Source organism: Caretta caretta, chromosome 7 (assembly GCF_965140235.1).
Source record: "Caretta caretta isolate rCarCar2 chromosome 7, rCarCar1.hap1, whole genome shotgun sequence".
Classification (NCBI taxonomy): Eukaryota; Metazoa; Chordata; order Testudines; family Cheloniidae; genus Caretta; species Caretta caretta.
In genome coordinates this window covers 31,859,976-31,881,329 of record NC_134212.1, presented here as the reverse complement: position 1 = coordinate 31,881,329, position 21,354 = coordinate 31,859,976, and the positions used below count along the sequence as shown (strand labels likewise).

Sequence of the window (21,354 nt, the reverse complement as noted above, 5' to 3'; positions counted from 1 at the left end):
AATCTTACTGGATCAGTGGAGATCAGGCTATGACAGCAACACATGAGGACAAAGGAGGTGGGACTTGCTCAACTTCTCTCATTAGAACTTGCAACCTCTTTGCCCTTGGCCCAATAACGGCATCAAAAGCCCAGCAGGCAAACCTTGAGTGCCCCTTTAATGACCCAGTTAGGAGAACCCCCACTTAGCAAATTAATAGACAAGAGCTAACATGATCCCACCATGCAGCCGGGACCTGGAGCAGAACATTATGACTGGGGAATGTAAATATGATGCCTTTCCTGCAGTTCCTGGTATGAGGATGCTTGCCGGTAGAACAAAAATGATGCCAGAGAAACAGATGTGGGATGAACCTTCGAGAGCCAGGGGCTTGTTTCAGAACAAGAAGAAATTTGAAACCTTCTAACAAGGCAAAACAGGTTTCCTGCAAGCTAACAGTCTTATCAGAACACTGTAATAATGCTGGGGATGTGCTCAGCTGGATAGAGCACTGCTCAGGGATTCAGGAGAGCTGGGTTCTGTTTCCAGCTCTGACCTATTGGGTAGCTTTGGGCAAGTCATTTAATCTTGCTGTGCCTCAGTTTCCCCATTTGCAAAAAGGGCACAATTATATTGATCTTCCTGTTAGACCTTAAAAATTTTCCATGTGACAACTTCTCTTCCTCATGCACAATGGCTTTTTAACAAAATGGAATTTTTCACTAAACTTTTTCATTTTTTAAAGGAAAAAAAATCTATGTATCTATGGAAAAGCTATGGAGAGAGAAATAGATGTACATGAAATAATGTTGCAGTGTTAATGGGTTTGAAAGCAAGCTTAGTACATTCACCCTTTCCCAGTGCAAACTGAAAAGAATTAATGTAAATGTTGCTGGCCAGAAAACAGAAGAGGTTTTCACACCGGAGCAGGCAATTCTGGCCTGCTGACATGAAAATAATGAGGGGACAGGCCATGCCAGCAGTCTTTGTAGCACTGCCAGCATGTGGGGGTCCTGCAGTGATCCGCTCAGCTCATGCTAGTCATTGAGGCATCAGCTGGCTGTAGAAGCTGGTTGCTTGCATAAACTGAACATCCCAGTGAAGAGCCAGATCCTCAGCTGCTGTAATTTGGAATCACTCCCTTGAAGATGAGGAAACTATGCCAGTTTATACCAGCTGGGGATCTGGCCCCATTGACTCCACTGGAGGTTCAGCCAATTTACACCAGCTGGGGATCTGGGTCCATTGACTCCAGTGGAATTACACTGATTTGCACCAGCTGGGAATCTGGCCAACTGTAGCTTGTATGTCCCTAGCTACTTTGTCCCATTTCATCCTCCTTTTCTCTTCTCTTTTTCCCATTGGGCTATATTCAGAGGTGCTGTAAGTTACAAAACAGTCTCTTTCCTAATAGTGCAGAAGTTGCATCCAATGTATGTGGCAGGGAATAATGCATTGTCTGTTCTACTGGTTAGAGCAGGGGGCTGGGAGGAAGGACTCCTGAATTCTGTTCCAGGCCTTCGTTGGAGTGGTGGAGTCTAGCGATTGGAGCAGAGTGGTGATGTGGGCTGGGATTTAGGACTCCTGAGTTCTATTCTCAGCTCTAGATGGGAAAGTGGAGTCTAGTGGTTAGTGCAAGAGACAAGCAACTAGAACCCTTAGGTTATTTTCCCATCTCTGTCAAGGATTCACCCTGAGATCTTTCAGTAAATAACTTTTTGCCTCATCCATGAAAATAGGGGGATGATAATCCAGATCAGTTTGTGAAGTGCTTTGTGATCCTTTGGTAAGGTGAGCTGTATCTTTGCAAGTTGTTATTTTAATAGGAGCTTTTCCTTTACTCTTGTCTCTTGCAGTCCAAGTTGCAAGGACCAAAACCAAGATCTCTTTTCAAAATACAAGACTGGGCTTCTGAAATTGTACAGCATTTTTCACTGCAAGAAAATATATTAAACTGCAACATAAACTCCTTTATTTAGCTCAGGATTTTGCAATAATATTCCTTTGTTACAATAGATAGGTCCTTTCCCATATTTTTAACCTTTTGTTAAAAATTTTCACTTTTCACATACAATCCTTTTCCCTCCATTTTTCGTTAAGCATATAAATTTATTTATGGGTAGGGTTAAACCTAGTTGAAGCTGGTGAGTGTAATAACTGTCTTTCACTCAGGATAAGTGTAAAAAGCAATGGAGCTCCTTTATGGAACCAGGCAGCTGAAACAATAGAAGCCACCACCCAAAACACAGATATATGGTAAGGCTCGAATAGAAGCTGAATCATGTGGCCCTAGAAGTTTCCCTAGGGATTGATACAGCAAACACAGGGACTTGGGCATTATTTGGGGAACTGTGTCTGCACGGGAGAGAGAAGCAGCAGAAAACCAAAGACACACCCACAGAAAAACTAGTAGCATTTCTTTGAGAAAAAGCTAAGAGAGTGAGAGCTTTTGGGCTAAGTGCTGGTCGGAAAGAGGCTTGGAACTTGTGACATTTCCCTCTGGTGTTATCCGGACCAGTGATCTGCTAGGTCACTCCAATCCTTGACTCTGGGAGCTAGCCTTACCCTGCTCCGCTGTGAGAACCCCTATTCCCACGATGTTCATGCACAGCCTCTGGCATGTAAGCTGCTCTTAGCTACTTGCAACTGAATGACACTAGCTAATATTTCCAGTCCCAGACACAACCCTAGGAGCCTCTGACACTTCAAACAAAACACACTGATTCAGGTAGAATAAACAAACAAATTTATTAACTATAAAGATAGATTTTAAGTGATTATAAGTCAAAGCATAACAAGTCAGATTTGGTCAAATGAAATAAAAGCAAAACACATTCTACGTTGATCTTAACACTTTCAGTGTCCCTACAAACTTAGATGCTTCTCACCACAGGCTGGCTGGTTGCTCTTCAGCCAGGGTCTCCCTTTTGATCAGCGCTTCGGTCGCTTGGTGGTGGTGGTGTCTGTAGATGTAGATGGAAGAGAGAGAGAGAGAGCGTGGCAAATGTCTCTCCCTTTTATCATGTCCTTTCTTCCTTCTTGGCTTTGCCCCCCCCCTTCAGAATCAGATGAGCATTACCTCATCACAGTTCCAAACTGACCAAAGGTAGGACAGGGTGACTCCCTCAAGAGTCTAACAGATTCTTTTGTTGCTGCCTAGGCCAGTGTCCTTTGTTCCTGTGAGGCTGGGCTGGGTTTGTCCCATATCTGCCCTGATGAGGTGTGAACTGCCTCTCTGTTCTTGGAGAGTTTTTGCCTGGGCTTGCTTTAAGCCATGAGGATACATTTTCAGCCTCATAACTATATACATGAAATTGTAACCTATAGCATTACTGTAATGTTACTGTAATCATTACTATAACAACCATGCTCAGTGCATCATGAGCCTTCCAAAGATACCCAAAATGACAAACGTTGCATTGGATACCACACAATCATTTTATAAAGATGAACATGGGGGTCTTGGGCGTTCCCCCGAGGTACAGAGAGTCACAGAACTGTGAGCAAGAAACTGCCTCCTGTTGTTTGATTCCTACTGTGTTCTGGGAAACAGGACTTACTGCATACTTCATACATAAGCAGGATTGCATAAAAGAAATACCTGACTCCATCAGTTGCTCCTCCTAATGGAAACAACTTGCAGGACCCCAAAAATTGCTTAACTGCTCAGGTCACAAAAGGATAACAGTTTCATTATTAACAAGCAGCACAAAGTCCTGTAGAAAAGCAAAGTTATGTTCATGGAATCCTACATGGGCCAGATCCTCAGCTGGAGTAAATCAGTGCATCTCCATTGGCTTCAACAGAGCTATGTTGATTGGCACCAGCTAAAGATCTGGACCACAGATGTTAGAGCTGGAACACACCTCACCCAGCTCTCTGCTGGTGCAAGGTGTGGTGTATTTGCCAATTATTATTTGTATTATGGTAGCACCTGTTGAACAACTGAGACTGGAACTTCTTTGTGCTACGCAAACACATAGAAAGAGGCAGTAACTTGATTTCTCTGTGCCTAAGTTTCCCTATCTGTAAAATGGAGATAATAATAATTCCTTTTTCTATTTAGATTGCAAGGTCTTTGGGGCACAGACTGTCTCTCGCTAGCTGTTTGTGCAGCACCTGTCACAATGCCTGGGCTTGCTTGGGGCCCTGATCGCAGTGGGGGGCCCCTTGACACAACTGAAATACAAATAGTGATAGCAAAGCAAGGGTGCCTTATGAAATAGAAGAAGGTAGTTACAATTGTGCAAAGTTGGAGAAATGAACGCTGAACAGGATATAGTGAGATACAACCATTTAATGAGAATCTCACCAGTAAATCACTATGCGGGAATATCTGTCCTGGGAAGTTTGAGATGTGCCTGTTTTTTCCTCATGTGCTTCTATTCTGTTTTCTCCTCCTATCATGAGGCAAAATGTTTGCTGTTCCTAGGTGCAGAGTATTGTCTAGTGAGTTAGAGCTGATGGCCAGGACTCCTGAGTTGTCCTCTGGAAGGAGAATGGGGTCCAATGGCAAAAGGAGGGAGGACTCGGATTTTGCTGGCTCTGGGAGGGGAATAGGGTCTAGTGGTTGGAGCTGGGGTACGGTGTAGCACTAGGATTCCTGGGTTCTCTTCCTAACTATGCCACAAGCTTTGCTGTGTGAGGTTCAGCAGGTTCCTTTACCTGTTTGTGCTTCAGGTTATAAGTCTTCATCCCTACCCTATTTTATGAAATAATGGGCTTGATCTTCAACTGGTGTAAATCAGCAGAGCTCCACTGACTCCAGCTGGGGCCTGGCCTTTAATGGAGCCTTTTCAAAGCAGTGCTGTGTAACAAAACCTCTTAATGTACGTACTGCACTCAGACTACTCTATCTATGAACATTAGACCACATCACTAGCCCCTTCCCATATACACTCAATTCAATGGACAGTGTGGTTACACAGGCAATAATAGACCATGACCCATATTGGCAGCGTGTGTTGGATTCTTGCAGTGAGCTATGTGGGGTGTTGAACTAGAGGGAGATGCTGTGCAGAGCAGTTGGGACATTGTTCCCCTTTTGCTTTCTAGCCAGTCACACTGTATAAATACTTCCAGCAGGAATAGAATAATAAAGCTAAAAACATTCTTCATTTTTCTCTCCTTAGCTCACTTGTTTGGCTGGATCTGGCTATGTGGAATGTAGGAGGACATTCATTTGTAGTTCATCCTTGATTGTATGTTTTGATCTTAATAAAAAAAAAGAAGAAAATAAATATCAGTGTTTGCAGAATCACCAAGAGAAGTGATTAATTTAAAACAGATGCTCAAAGCTAATGCAAATTTTTTTTTTTTTTTTTTTAAAGTTCCAGGGTGTTTGATTTTTTTATTTATTTTTACAAAACCCAAAACGAAAAAGTTTATTTCCCCCCCCAAAAAATTTTAAGGGTTTTATTTTTGACAAATCCTGAATATGAAAAATGTTCATTTTTCTTGAAATTTTCCACTTTTCTTTTAGGAACCAAAATCAAAATATTTTAATTTCTTTCTGAAAATTTCTCTTTATTTTTGATAAACCCCAAAGCTGAAAGAAATTCATTTTAATTATTTTTTTAACAAAACCAAATAACGATTTTTAAAAATTTTCCTGGGATTTTTGATGAAGCTGAAACCAATTTCCCCCCCTTTCCTCCCACTTTCAGTGGCAAGAGAGAAACGGGGAGACAAAATGACTAAATTGGAGGTGGAAAAATGAAATATTTCTATACAAATGGTGAAAAAATGTTGAGAACAGTGAAATATCTGTTCCTGTTTGGAACACACAGATCGAAAACAACTTCCAGGTTTCCGAGCAATGTCTTTTTTATTCTGGTTAATTACACAAATGCCACTTACTGTCTTTCCACTTCGTCTATGGTCTCGGGCAATGGCACGTTGTGTGTCTCTGGCAGTAGGCTGGTTGCGATGCCGGAGAGGATAGGGGCAGATCCATAGATAATCAGGGGCAGGGATGGGAAGAATTCACCAGTCAGCAGAACAAGTGGAGCCATGATGCTGCCAACACGAGCCATGGTGCTGCCTAGTCCCAGCCCAGTCTGCCTGCAACAGCCATAAAGAGTACCCGTCTGAGCTTGGGATATTGGGCCAGAGCCCCAGCTGTAAATGGGCCATAGTTCTGAAGTCAATGGAGTGACACACGAGCTTTGGATTTGAACCATTGACTCCAAAGAAACTATGGCCAATTTACACCAGCTGGGCAACTGATCCCATTGATTCCAATGGAACAACGCTGAGTTACACCAGCTCTGGATTTGAATCATTGACTCCAGTGGAGCTAGGGTCAATTTACACCAGCTGGGCATCTGGCCTCGTCGATTCCACTGGAGCAATGCTCATCTACACCTGCTGGGGATTTGGCTTCATTGATGCCAATGGAGCGATACCAATTTACACCAGCTGGGGATCTGGCCCTTTAAATGTGTATTTCAGAGGGGATTCCCCCATAAATAGAAGATGTGGTCTGAGCATAGGACGCAGGGATGACTGAAATGGAGGCTACAATGAAAATTGTGATTCACTTCTCTCACTTAAACTGGTGTAACTCTACTGATAGAGCTAGATAAGAGTACAGACAACGAGAGAAAGAAAAGAGTATTTATGGGACCGATAGCTAGAACTCTATCTCTGAGGCCTCAAGTGGCATGGAGGGCTTGTACGGGCCCTGTGCAGGGGTACATTTCACTCTGAGAGCACAAGTCAGCTCTGTGATGTCTGAATTCCCAACACTTTGCAAGTCATCAAACAAGTTCCACAGAGCGCAGCCAAGGTCACAGTTTGCTGATAGGGCTTCCTAGGCAGCAGTTGGGTCTGGTGCTGGCTTCTAGATACCTGATCACCGTTGGGAACAGCTCTCCAGAAAATATGTAGGCACAGTTAAATGATGCAGCCAGGGATCCTTTTCCGATCACAGCGAAGACCATGCGCAGGGTCTGCAGTTCTGGGGAGAGGGAAAAATAGGGCATTTCAGCCTAAGTCAGGAGTGACTTAGGAATTATTACATGCAATGTTGGTGTAGCCATGTCAGTCCCAGGATATTAGAGAGACAAGGTAGGTGAGGTAATAGCTTTTATTGGACCAGTTTCTGCTTGTCTCTCTTGCCAACAGAAGTTGGTCCAGTGAAAGATATTACCTCACCCACCTTGTCTCTCAGTTATTACAGGAATTCTGACTATAGACCAGTGATTCTCGTGATCAGCAGTAAAGAAGTGAGATGACCTCTGTGTATGGGGTTGGTGGGGCCACCCTAAACAAGGTTGGGTGATCCAATGGGCGTGGAGGCAGGATACCTGGGTTCTGTTCTCAGCTCTGCTGTGTGATCTTAGGCAAGTCACTTCACCTCTCTGTTTCTGTTTGCCCTCCCAAACTTTGTCTCACCTGGCTATTTAGATTGTAAGCTCTTTGCAAGTGATGGTCCATGCCCTAGTGTGTCTGTACAGCCCCTAGCACAATAGGGCCCTGATCTCATTTGAGGTCTTTAGGTATTAATGCAATAAAAATAATTATAATAACACCACCAGCCCGGATCCTCAGCTGCTGAAGACCACGGAGCTAGGCTGCTTGATGCCAGCTGAAAATCTGCTTCACTGTGTCCAGTTCTAGTCAACACTTTAAAAAGGAAGTTGAAAAATTGAGATTTGAGGTCTGGAAAACCTGTCTTACAGTGAGAGATTTCAGGAGCTCCATCTATTTAGCTTATCCATTGGATGGTTCTGGGATGGCTTGATCATAGTCTATAAATATCTACACAGCAAGGTGATTTCTAATGCAGAGGGCTCTTCAATCTACCAGACAAAGGCAGAATGAAATCGAGTGGCTGAAAATTGATGCTAGACAGATTTCAACTAGAAATAAGGCTCACATTTAAATCTTTAAATTCAATGAACATATTTCTAAAATATACTAGCTCAACCATCAGATATGGGCTTGATGCAAGAATTACTAGTGAGATTCTCTGGCCCGTGTTATACAGGAGGTCAGATTAGATGATGATGCTTAACTCTTATTTAATGCTTTGCATTGGTAAATCTCAAAGCTCTTTATAAAGGAGGTCAGTGTCATTACCCCCATTTTAATTATGGGGAAACTGAGGCACATAGAGGCGAAGTGACTTGCTCAAGGTCACCCTGCAGGCCAGTGGTAGAGCAATGAATAGAACCTAAGTCTTCAGAGTCGCAGTCTAGTGGTTTGTTCACCAGACCACACTGCCTTCCCCTTCTGGCCTTCAGTCTATGGGTCAGATCCTCAGCTGCTATAAGCTGGGAAGATGACTAGATACATAAACTCCTATGTATGGTCCAGACAACTAGAATGGGATAGAGAACCACATTGTGTTAGTGTGGGATATACTGCAGTTGAACTATGCCGATTTATATCAGCTAAGGATCCAGCCCACTGTTCCATGGTTAAGCAAATGCTTTCTTGCTCGGACATTTTCATAGTTTCATAAAGTTTAAAGCCAGAAGGGACCATTTGATCATTTGGTCTGACCTCCTGCATGTCACAGGCCATTAAATTTCATCCCATTACCATCCTATGTTAAACCAAAGCATTTTAGTTTTGAGAGAATGGAACTGTTGTGTGCCCCAGGCCAAGGACATGAGAGACTGAGGGGCTACCGATGTCTTTGCAGGCTATTGGTTAGGCTGAAAAAGGCCCAGATGATCCCAGTAGGTAGGTGACCGCCCCCCCCCCCCGCCCGCTGCAAAGAAAGAGGAAAAACTCCTAAGCTCCCTGCTATTATGATCTGGGGGGAAATTCTTTCCTGACCCAAAATCTGGATTTTAATTGGACCCCCAAGCATGTGATCAAGACACACCAACTGGGCACCTAAGACAGAATTTTCATACTACCGCACAGCACTGGTCCACCTTGTCTGTCCCCCATCTCTAGCTGTGGGAGATTTATACAAGGGTCCCTTGAGCTACTGAACCCTTGAAAATCCTTTATGCCATCCCATAATGAGCAAATCCTCTCTCACCTTGTGACACAAAAATATTAGCTAGGATGCACAGTCCGGCAAGGACCAAGGAAAAGGCCTGGGAGAAACGGCGTCCAATGAAAATGATGGTGAGGACTGAGATGAACTTGGCTGGAAAATCAACTGCTCCAAAGATCAGCTGGGTCAAGTAGATATTGACATTGAAGTTCTGCAGGTCCATGGCCAAGCCGTAATAGGAAAAGCTGGTGGAGAACCTGAGATGGATGGATGATACGACCATGGATTAGAACTGGTCAGAAAATTGGGAGGGGTAGCCACAATTTTTTTTGATGAAGATTAAAAGAACAATGTTATCTATATTTTCCACTGAAAATTTGTGGTGAAGATTTGAATACCAAAATATTTTGGCCAAAACATAAATATTTCTGTTCAGAAATGCTGCTATGATGCCTCATGGGGACTGTAGTTTGGGTGCCTGATGCTCCCATTCTCTTCTATGGGCTAGACTCTCAGGTTGGACTACATCTCCTATGATGCACCATCATCCTCCCTCTTGAAAAGGGGAGGCAGTGCATCATGGAAGTCCCTGGCTGAGATGTATCTTGGGAGATGTAGTCCAGCCAGGGAGCCGGTCCCATAGAGCAGAGGTCTCCAAACTTTTTGAATCATGCACCCCCAGGGCCAGCTGTGGGGAAGCAAAAAAAAAAAAAAGAAAAAGAAGAGCTGCCACCGGCATGCCGCCGAAGACGGAGCGGGGAGAGCCGAGCTGCCGCCGGCGTGCCGCCGAAGAATCAAAGGTCCAGGAGCGCTGTTGCCGCCGTGCTGGCAGTGCTTCTTCGGCGGCTCTCCTCCTGCCACGCACCCCCAGGGATGGTCTTGTGGACCCCCTGGGGTGCACGCACCCCACTTTGGAGACAACTGCCATAGAGTACAACAGAGGCGTGAAGCACCCAAACTACAACCCCCATGAGGCACTGCAGTAACATGTCAGAATTTAAATATTGAAATATTTTGCAGTTTGAGTGTTTAGTTTTTTCCTATGAAAAATGGAATTTTTTTGCAGGGAGCCAACACTTTTTGCAAAAAACATTTGTTTAATCAAAACTCCAATTTTCTGCTGAAAAACAGTTTTGACAGAAAAATGCTGACCAGGCCTAATGTTAATACATATCTAGGTCCCTACCAAATTCAAGGTCCATTTTGGTCAATTTCACGATCATAGGATTTTAAAAATCATAAATTTCATGATTTCAGCTATTTAAATCTGAAATTTCATGGTGTTGTAAGTGTAGGGCTCCTGACCCAGAAAGGAGTTGTGGGGGGGTCGCAAGGTTATTGTAGGGGGCGTTGTGGTACTGCTACTTTTACTTCTGTGCTGCTGCTGACGGCAGCGCTGCCTTCAGAGCTGGGCAGCTGGAGAGTGGTGGCTGCTGGCCGGGATCCCAGCTCTGAAGGCAGAGCTGTCGCCAGCAGCAGCACAGAAGTAAGGATGGCCTGGCATGGTATTGCCACCCGTACTTCTGCATTGCTGCCTGCAGAGCTGGGCCCTCAGTCAGCAGCTGCCACTCTCCAGCCACCCAGCTCTGAAGGCAGCAGCGCAGAAGTAAGGGTGGCATGGCATGGTATCGCCACCCTTACTTCTGGACTGCTGCTGGTGGGGCGCTGTCTTCAGAGCTGGGCGCCCAGCCAAAAGCCACCCCTCTCCAGCCACCCAGCTCTGAAGGCAGTGTAGAAGTAAGGGTGGCAATACCATAATACCCCCTAAAATAACCTTGCAACCCCCCTGAAACTCCCTTTTGGGTCAGGACCCCCAATTTGAAAAACAAATCTATATAGTATAGGGTAAAAGCACACAAAAGACCAGATTTCATGGGGCGGGGGGGACACACACCAGATTTCACGGTCCATGATGCGTTTTTCATGGCCACGAATTTGGTAGGTCCCTATACATATAGGTAAACCTTGACTCCTTGTATTTGCGCTGTAGTACATAGCACTTAGACAACTGCATTTCATCTATAGACCTTGTTATCTTCATTGTCCAGGTGGGGTTCAGAAGTGGTTTGTCTAAAGATGCAGAAGGAGTGTGGTTTAGAGCAGCAGACTGGAGGTCAGGACATCTTGGTACCATTCCCAGATCTGCCACTGACCAGCTGTGTTAACTGCGATAAGTCTCTTCCTCACTTTCATTCTCCTCTCACCCCTTTGTCTATTTAAACTGTCAGCTCTTCAGGGCAGGAAGTGTCTCTCACTAAGTCTGTGCAGCGCCTGGCACACTGTGGACCCTGAAGTTAGTCGGGGTCTGTGTAGCGCCCAACGTTGTGGGGCCCCCAATGTTGGCTGGGTGCTGTGCTCATTTACACCAGTAGAAGAGCAGGCTCCTTATGCTTCAGTATCTTTGCCTCAGCAAAATGAAAGAGCCCACTTGCCATATGCAGGAGACTCCGCAGGAGATTTTGCGCATGGTGGTTGTGCGTACCAGGTCCGTAATGGTATGGCTAGATTTGGCTATGGACAGTTCCTTCTGCATGTTGGATTTCAAGACCTAGATGGAGAAGAGAGTTTGCTGCAAATGGTACCCGTGAGAATGAAGCAATGAATAGCAGGGACAAGTGCTAGTTAATACAGTTGTGTATGAAGTTCACAGCACTGCTCAAATAAGGCTGACCCAGACTGAAGGTTTGGATTCCTCTACCTACAGGGCCAGATCCTCAGCTGGTGTAATTGGCATAGAATCATTGCCTTGATGGAGCTATGCCCATTTACACCAGCTGGCTATCTGGCCCCATTGACTCTAATGGAGCAACAGTCAGTTTACACCATCTGGAGATCTGCCCCCAGTGACTCCCTTGGAGCAATGGTCAATTTACATCAGCTGGGGATCTGGCCCCTTTGACTCCAGTGGAGTGATGGCAGATTTACAACAGTTGGGAATCTGGCCTAATAATTTCAAGCACACTTCCCAGCTGACAATTCAGCTGTCCACTGATAGCTTAGGGCAGGGGTCAGCAACTATTGGCCCGCAGCCCATCAGGGTAATATGCTGGCGGGCCACGAGACATTTTGTTTACATTGACTGTCCGCAGGCACAGCCCCCCACAGCTCCCAGTGGCCGCAGGGACGTGCTGGCTGCCACTTCCTGCATCTCCCATTGGCCAGGAACGGTGAACCGCAGCCACTGGTAGCTGCGGAGGGCCATGCCTGTGGACGGTCAACATAAACAAATGTCTCGCGGCCCACCAGCAGATTACCCTGATGGGCCGCGGGCCAACAGTTGCCGACCCCTGGCTTAGAGACACAGGTATCCCCTGACTGGGTCAGACCAGTGGGTTCTTCCAGCCTCTGACAAGAAACCTTTTAGTTATGTTGTAACCTGTCCCCATGGACAAGGGCCTCCTAACCCTCACTAATTCGAGATCAGCGCATGCCCTACAGCATTCAGATTGATAGGAAGGATGGTCTAGTGGTTTGGGCACTCGCCTAGAATTTAGATGACGGGTTTAATTTCCTGCTGTACCACAGATTTCCTGTATGACCCTGGGCTAGTCACTTAGCCTCTCCGTGACTCAGTTCCCCATGTCTACAATGGGGATAATAGTGCTCCCTTGCTTCATGGGCGAGCTGTGAGGGTAAATACATTCAAGAGTGTGAGGTGCTCATGAGGTGATAGGGCCATATAGGGAGTTTAAATGAATAGTTTACATCCCTTCCAAAACACTTGCTTATTTTTTATTAAATCCTTCCTTTGGATTTTCTCCTTATCCATATAAATGTCTGATCCTTTCCTGAATCCTGCTATGTTTATATCTTGTAGCAGTGAATTCCAAAGGAAGTTATTTGTGGGAAAGTATTTACTCTTATCAGTTTTAAATGTGCAGTCTTTACATTTCAGCAATTAGTCTCATCAACCCCAAATCTTCAAAAATCATGGTTTACCCTCTCCTCAAAAATCCTGAGATTGTCTTAAAAACCACAAGATTTTAAATATATAATAAATGTTGGGTTATTTTTATTTGCTTTCTGTTTTTGGAACTTTAAAAGACACTTCGGTCACGTTTTCAAGCTTTTCTCAACAACTATGAGTACTAGAAAGTTACTTTTTTTTAAAATGAAAACAGAGATTGTCACAGAATGACCTCTCTCCAGGAGTCCAGGGCATCACATATCACAAGACTCACAATAAAATTACAAGCGTTGATGGCATTGCATCGCCTTAGTCTTCCATTCTGGGAACAAATGTTCCCAGTCTCCATCCCAGTCATTGTTCTGCATCTAGCTGTCTGACTGTCTATTGTGTTCCTTCTTATTTTCCTCCTCTCCACACTAAATAATCCCAGTTAGAGCTGGTTGAAACTCAGAACGTCCATTCTGTGTGAAGTTCCAACATTTTGAAATTTCCTTTCATCTCAAATTAGAACAAAAAGTCAAAATTGCCACTGGCACAGAATTAAAAAAAAAATTAATTTGAGAAATATAAAAACAAGCTCATCAGAACAAAACATTTTGGTAAGGTATTTTGTCTTCACCATTTTGACTTTTATATGTATAATATAATAATATATAATATTTTCCAAAAATATTCAGCCTGAGGCAGACACCCAGCATGGAAAATTTTAGCTTGAACAGTTATTGTTTGGGAAAGTTATAGGCAACTGAAAACACGGTCTTATAATGGGAAGTGTCAGGCAACCTTAATAATAAATGGTGCTAGCAGGCCTGCCTATATTATATTTTATTTATATTTATTTATATTATAGACCAGTGGTTCCCAAACTCGTTCTGCCGTTTGTGCAGGGAAAGCCCCTGGTGGGCCGGGCCGGTTTGTTTACCTGCCATGTCTGCAGGTCCGGCTGATTGCAGCTCCTAGTGGCCGCGGTTCGCTGCTCCAGGCCAATGGGAGCTGCTGGAAGTGGCATGGGCCGAGGGACGTGCTGGCCGCCGCTTCCAGCGGCTCCCATTGGCCTGGAGCAGCGAACCGCAGCCACTGGGAGCCGCAATCGGCCGAACCTGCGGACGCGGCAGGTAAACAAACTGGCCCGGCCCGCCAGGGTCTTTCCCTGCACAAGCAGCGGAACAAGTTTGGGAACCACTGATCTAGACAAAATGTAGTACTTTTGACCTTCAAAAAACATTTTGATAATTTTTTATGAAAATTTTGACGCCATCAATAAGTTCCCATGAAATGTTTCCATTTAATCAAATCAGCATTGTCTGATGGATTACTGTTCTGTTGGAACATTGTCCACCAGCCATGATTGCTATGAGTCTGACCAGGCTCTGATTCCATCTCAAATTACTGCCATACCACAGATTACTGCCACATCACTTTATGAGAGGGTGACCAGAACAGAATACATTAGCCCCAAACTTCATGCTACAACTTTGTAGAAGCCTGTCACCATGCGCTGGACCCAGGGTCTGGATCAGTCCAGTCTGTGGTGGTACATCGTAGGAACACCCCTCCCATGCTGCTTTCCTGTTCTCCACAAACTTTGCATTAGTTCTTTTCTTTTCAAGTAAGTTTCAGCTGTTGTGTTTGCAAAGAAGATCTTGAAAGCATGACCTGGGTGCAAATGCCTGCCTGAGTTTGTAGAGAGCCTGAAACAATAGCTTGGAGAGATGTGAACAATCATTTTAAGGACTTATAGGCAGAGCTTATTTTGTGGAAAGGGCATGGACTTCCCACCTGCATTTTAACCCCAGTTTGGACCACTTGATTTGTCTATGGGACCATAAAGGCCTCTATGGATTCTTTACCTCAGTGCTGAGTTTTTCTCCTTCTTCCATTTTCCCATTGATCCTGGCAACCTTTCTCAGCCCTTTCACTGCCCGTTCTGGTTTTCCTGATATCACCAGCCAGCGGGCAGACTCTACAAACAACCTGCCAACAAGACGAAGCCAAGACAATAGCTTTGATTCTCAGTTACACTTCTCTCTTAGAGCTGGGAATAGAATCCAGGAGTCCTGACTCCCAGCCCCTACCCCTGCTCTAGCCACTAGACTGAACACCTTTGGCTCTTGAAGGGAAGTTGTGTCTAACAGTTAGAAGAGAGAAGAGGAAGTGGGTGTCAGGAGTCCTGGTTTCTATTCCCGGGTCTGGGAGGAGAGTGGGGGACTGTCTGGTTAGAATGACAGGATTCAGGACTCCTGGGTTCTTTGGGAGGGAAGTGGTGTCTAGGGTTAGAGCAGGGAAGTGTCTGGGAGTTAGCAAGGCTAAAGAAGGACTTAAATGGTCTTCTACCCAAGAGGTGCATTACACACCTAGAAATGGGGGAAAGAGCTGGCGGAAATAATTCAAGCTATTGATCAACATACATACCAGGAGTAAAGAAAGAAGACAAAGAAAGGCAAGGAGACGGTGAGCTGTAGCCAGCGCCAATCTGGGATAGCATAGGCCACCCCAGCCAGAATGAATTGCCCAGTAGTGTAGGAGTATCCATTGATGGTACCCACAATGGCCCGAACATTGGTAGGGATCCACTCTATGCCTGAGTAGAGAAAACATGTGACCCACTGGGTCAGTATGCAGTGCAGGTCCCCTCCCCACTCTGTGCCCGCGTTGCAGAGGATATGAGTCTAGGACGAGCTAAGGACGGAGCGTTAGCTCAATCTGTAGCAGTTTGTAAGTTTTAGCTCTGGAGGTGACTGGTTCTGACTCCAGAGTCCTCTCTCTCTCACACACACACACGTACGTACGTTATCTGGGATTAAGCGTCAGGACTCCTGGGTTCCATTCCCAGCTCTGGGTGGAGGAATAGGGTCTAGTGGGTTAGAACAGGAGCAGGGCCGGGAGTCAGGACTCCAGGGTTCCATCACTGGCTCTGTTAGCGGCGTGTGTTGTGTGGGTTAGAGCAGGTGAAGAGGGCTGAGTGTCAGGACTCCCAGCTCTGGGCAGGCTGACATGGTGCATACGCTTGTGCTGGGCCCACTACCCTGGGTGAATTTTGTTCTGTCCTGGTTCTCCCAGGAGCAGACACCAGGTGTCCGGTGCTATCAGAGGCACCGTTGTAAGATTGCCGGGAGAGTAACTTGCCTCTGCTCCTTAGTCTGCTGGGATCATTCAGACCTGAAGTGCCTACTTACACAGCGAGACGGAGTTGACTGAGATCCCAGAAATGGCCATGCCGGTGAGGAAGCGGAAGATGCAGTAGATGGTGAAGTTGGGGGAGAAAGCAGCACAGATGCCTGTGACCCCCATCTGCAGGTAGCACCAGATCAGGAGGGCTCTCCGGCCAAACCTGCAGCATGGAGAACGGAGTTAATGTGGGGGAGGGGAGATCAGGAAGCTGGTCCGGGGCAGGGAATTTGGAGGCGGGCATGATTGCACCATATGCCATAGTCCTGCTTTGGTGATCTCAGCTACCTCTAAGCACTGTTTGCAATGGAGAGTGCTTGACCAAAATTCAGGGTTAGGAATTAATTTGAATGTGTGACATTAGCCCAGTGCACTTCTGCCGATGCCCCTCAAGCCCTCCTGCTGTTCCAGCCCTGGCCTCCCCTCCCCCAGCTCTGTGATGCCCCCCAATCTTAACCCTATTCTCTCTGCCAATTCGTATCAGTTGTGACCTGCAGCAGCCCCAGCAATCCCTCCCCAGGCCCACTACACAGTCCTGACCTGCGGGCAGTAGGTACATAATCATTGTGACACGTTTTTGGAGCTGGGGTTGGTGTGGCTCCAGCTCATATGAGCAACATGAAAGCGTGTGGAGTTAGGAGTCACAGCCTCACCGTCTCACCTGTCCGCAAGGCCTCCAAACACAGCTGACCCCACCAGCACGCCAGCCATGTAGAGCGACTGAGCCATTTGCTGGAGTGTCCTGGACTCACACACCAAATCCCACTGCAGGGGGCGGGGGGGGGGGGGGAGAAAACAGAGACCAGTGAGACCAGGAAGTTTTCAGGGCACACATTGCCTGAGCTGGAATTTTTTGGACGTGCCTATGGGTGGCAGGGAGGGAAGGTTCGACATGCTGTAGTCTGGTCTGTAGAGAGGAAACTTTGATCCCCGGGTCTCGATATTTCACTCCAGGCAGACACAGAGATGGGAAGAGGTGGCTTTAACCCACACTTGTGCTCCCCATTTCTGGACCCTACTTAACCCCTGGGGTATGTGTAGAGTGGCCTCGGAGCTGCTCCGACTTCCACTCTTCCTCCTGATGCCCTTAGGAAGCAGAGCTCAATGCAGTCAGGCAACACCCCCTATGCTGGGGAGCTGGGAGTGGAGCATTTTTATTGGCCTTCTCACAGGGATGGGTTATCAAGGGGCTATTCACACCCCGACCCTGAAAATCTGAGCCCTAGAAATCAGGCTCTGAAGTGGACACCCACCAGTAAAATTGGTGTACAGAGAACGCATAGAGTCAAGTGTGTGTATGGGGGGATGGGGAAATCCATACTGGTCAGTCAGCAAACCTGTTACAGTACGAACAGTGGGTGTGGTTCCCCTTGCCCTGTACCTTGTAGCGTTGCCACCCATCCGGGTATTCCCAGGTCATCCCTTTTTTGAGATAGCTGCCCTGGGAAATCTGTCAGGGTATTCAGTGCACCCTGCCGGTTTTATGGGCTCAGGATCATCTTAGACCTCCCATTTTATTGTACCTCAGAGGTGGCAATGCTACTACCTTGTGCGGTCAGTTATACCTGTGTCAAGGGGGAAAAACAGTCTGCCAGATCACAACAGTAAGAGATTTGGTGGAGGGACTGTCTCTCACTGTGTGTGTATATAGAGAGCGTAGTGCAACGTAACAGTCTACAAGCTACTGTGTTGTATTAGCATAGCACTTATAGATCCCAAAGGAGATCTGGGGCCCAATTGTGTCAAGTGCTGCCCAGACCCCAAATGAGATAAGGACTCCATTGTGCCAAGCGCTGCACAGACCCTGACCAAGATCATGGCCCCAGTGTGCTATACCCACATATTTAGAGAGGCTTACATTCTAAATAGACAAAGGATGGGAGAGGAAACAGAGAGGATGCGATTTGCTCACAGTAGATCAGTAGCAGAGCTGGGAATAAAATCTGGGTCTCCTCCTCTCTCAGCCCAGTGCCCTAGGCACTGATCCACACTGCCTCCCTATGACAGCACTGCCTAGGCTATAGCAGAGTCAGGTCTCTCTCACCTCAGTTATAATGGTGTAGGTGAACAGGCTTTTGTCATAGGTCCACCCATCTACACACGGCTCAGTATCCAGCTCTATGGTGTTGGTGCTTGTGGCATTTGGATTTAGGAGCTGCCACTGGGGGGTGACAAACCGCCTGCACTTCTCCAGCTTCTGGCTCTTGTCCATGGGAATGGAGACCCGGAGCAGATCTTCAGCATGTAGGCTGGCTGTGAGATTGACACGATGGGTGTAGTTGGTCATGACATGCACTTGACAGTGGTGCTCTGGGATCCCAGCAGTGAAGTTCTGCAGGAGGTTATGGCTGGCCAGCATTAAGAGCGGGATGGCCAGGAATGCCACATGCATGACTTGGAAGCGTCCCATGCCGCCAATGTGGTCCAGAAGTTCTGGAAAACTCATGGCTCTCAGATGGCGCTGGGTCGATCAAAAAAAAAATTACCAGTGATGGGTGAGAAGAATACACGCTTCCCCTGTGTTAGCAAAATATCTCCGTGGTTTGGCCAAAAAATAACTGCTGAGTGGTGCTGATTCACAGCATAAAATGGAAATATGGCCACTTGGGATGCTTATGCTGAACTTCTTGTAAGGCATGTGCTTCCCAGCAAATAGTCCCTTAATACCACAGGTTAAAATTGCAGAAGGTGACGAGTTGGCTTAATAACTTTGCAGGTTGCCACCTGCATTAAGTGTCTGTTGTTTTTCCTGTTGCTGCAGAAATCCCAGGTTAATTGGTCCCAGTTTGCAGTGGCAAACCGTTCAGTCCCAAATCAGTGAAAAGACACCAGTTCCAGGAATGCTAGATGGATTTTCTGCCTGGATTGAGTCCCTGAAGATCCCCAGGTTTTACCCTCTTGCAAACGGACTCATTGTTATATAAAGGCTTGATATGCTCAGCCAGTTAAAGTTTTACTTTGCTTATTTGGTGGATTAAGTCCGATAGGAAAATGCTTTACATGATATGGTGCAAAGGGCAGTGCTGGCAAAGGAACAAGTCTGCAGAGCAGAATGGTGACTTTGGTTAGTATATTAGCGTTATAGAAAGCGTGTAGCATGGACTGAAATCTGGGCTGGATTCTGTATCATTTACTGCTGATGTAAAGCTAGACTATTTGCTAGAGGGAGATTTTCAAAAGCTCTTTAAGGAAGCACCCGGCTCCTCTTACCTTTTAGTCCTTAGGAGAGGAAATGCCTCTTCCACACAAGAGGTAATTAGACTGTGGAATTCAGTGCCACAAGAGGCATTTGAAAGCTCCACCCTACCTCAAGTTTATGGGCCAGATCCCCAACAGGTGTAAATTGACTTTGGCGGAGCTACACCAGTTTACGCCAGCTGGAGGTCTGATGCATCTAGGGTGACCAGATGTCCCAATTTTATTGGGACAGTCCCGATTTTTGGGTCTTTTTCTTATATAGGCTCCTATTACCCCCGACCCCTGTCTCAATTTTTCACATTTGCTCTCTGGTCACCCTAGATGCATCCGACTCACCCTCGGATCATCCTTAGCTTTGTTTTCCACTGTAACACTTTCATGTTATTCACAGTCACAGGTTTTAAGGCCGGAAGGGCCCACTGTGATCACCTAGTCTGACCTCCTGCATAACAGGCCACAGGACTGGATCAATTCCTTCTTGAACAAAAGTTTATCTTTTAGAAAAACATCTTGATTTTAAAATTGCCAGTGATGAAGAATCCATCACAGCCCTTGGTAAATTGTTCCAATGGTAACTATTCTCACTGTTAAAAAATATGTGCCTTATATGTAAATCAAAGCGCCTTATTTCTAGTCTGAAGTCCATCGTGGATGGAACAGATGCGTTGACTTCTGAGGCTGAACTCCAGACTATTTTTGGCCTGTATAGCAGTTCTAGGTGTTCCTCCAAGATGAGATCTCATGTTCCGTTAACACCACATGTGTGTTTGGGGTCCATAATTCATTGACAATAGGCTGTTCCTTTCTCTCGGAAGACAAGACAAATGGCTCCCTAAATGAACGGTCATTGTGAGAACCCAGGAATTGCAGACTGGATCAGACCTGGGGATCAGTTTAATTCAGTATCCTGTCTCTGACAATGGCCAGCACCAGATGATTCAGAGGAAGGTGTGAGAATGACAGAGTAGTCAGATGTGGGATAATCTTCTGGCCCCATCAAAATCTCATCGTGATTTTGAATAGTTAAAGATGGAGGTTTAAATAGCTGAAGCAGGAGGTTTAATATCCTTTCCCTTAGCATTAATTATGGAAACTTTAGATACTCTTAATATCCATATAAATATCCAGTCCCTCTTTGCAGGTTGCTAAATCCTTGGCCTTAATGACCTTCTGTGCCAGTGAGTTCTACACTCTAATTGTGCCAGGGCTTGGAATCAGGTAGTACACACCCATCCCTCTCCTGACACGTCTCTGGAGGTACTATCATGTTCTCCATAACCTCAGCTTGGATTTTAAAAATTAGTAAATTTCCAGTAGTGCTGGTTGGGAACCAGAATTTTCATTCCGTGGAAAATACTGACATTTACAAAGAAATCCATTCCGAATTGGAACAAAAAGCCCAAACTTTGAAATTTCCTGCAGAATAACAATTCAGAAACATTTCAGTTTGGAACCATTGGAATGGTTAGTTTCGATAGAAATGTTGGATACAGGACTGGAAGGGATCTCTTAGGTCACTGAGTCCAGCCCCAGCTATTGCAGGCAACCCGGTTATATAGTGCCGATCACAAATTTATCGAGCTCCATATTAAAACTAGTTGGATTGTTTGCCCCCCACTCCTGTTCCAGAACCTCCCTCCTGTGATGTTTAGAAACCTTCTTCTCGTTTCTAGCCTCAGCTTATTCCTGGCCAGTTTATCCCTATTTGTTCTTGTGCCAACATTGGCCTTTAGCTTCAATAGCGCTTCTCCTTCCTTGGTGCTTACCCCCAACCCCCAATGTGTATAGAGAGAGAGAGAGAGCAATTGGATTCCCTCTTAGCTTTCATTTTCCTAGGCTAAACAAGCATGGCTCCTTTAGTCTCTACTCGTAAGATCGACTCTCCAATCCTCTGATCAGCCTAGTAGACTTTCTCTACAGCTGTTTCAGTTTGAAATCATCTTTCTTGAACATTGTTGTTTGATAGTGTTGAAGAGAAACGTTGATTTTACCATTTTGATTCATGTTGTTTCGATATGTATATTCTATTAAGATATTCAATATAATATACTTGATATAGGCCTGATATTAAATATAATATAGAAATCTAATATAAAATATTTTAATATAATGTTAAAAATGTAAATGAAATGAATCAAAA

General features: G+C 45.6%; 1 protein-coding gene across 1 annotated transcript; it reads right to left on the bottom strand.

Moving 5' to 3' along the window:
• Positions 1 to 2,708: 2,708 nt before the first annotated feature.
• Positions 2,709 to 18,904, bottom strand: LOC125640367 (solute carrier family 22 member 6-A-like). The gene is made up of 10 exons (XM_048858864.2): positions 18,061 to 18,904; positions 16,678 to 16,781; positions 16,025 to 16,179; positions 15,261 to 15,429; positions 14,699 to 14,822; positions 11,371 to 11,486; positions 8,981 to 9,195; positions 6,832 to 6,940; positions 5,839 to 6,042; positions 2,709 to 5,192 (listed from the first exon to the last, which is right to left on the bottom strand). Exons 1-10 carry the CDS (start codon positions 18,460 to 18,462, stop codon positions 5,135 to 5,137), a joined length of 1,656 nt encoding a protein of 551 aa, XP_048714821.2. The 5' UTR covers positions 18,463 to 18,904; the 3' UTR covers positions 2,709 to 5,134.
• Between the last annotated feature and the right edge of the window lie 2,450 nt (positions 18,905 to 21,354).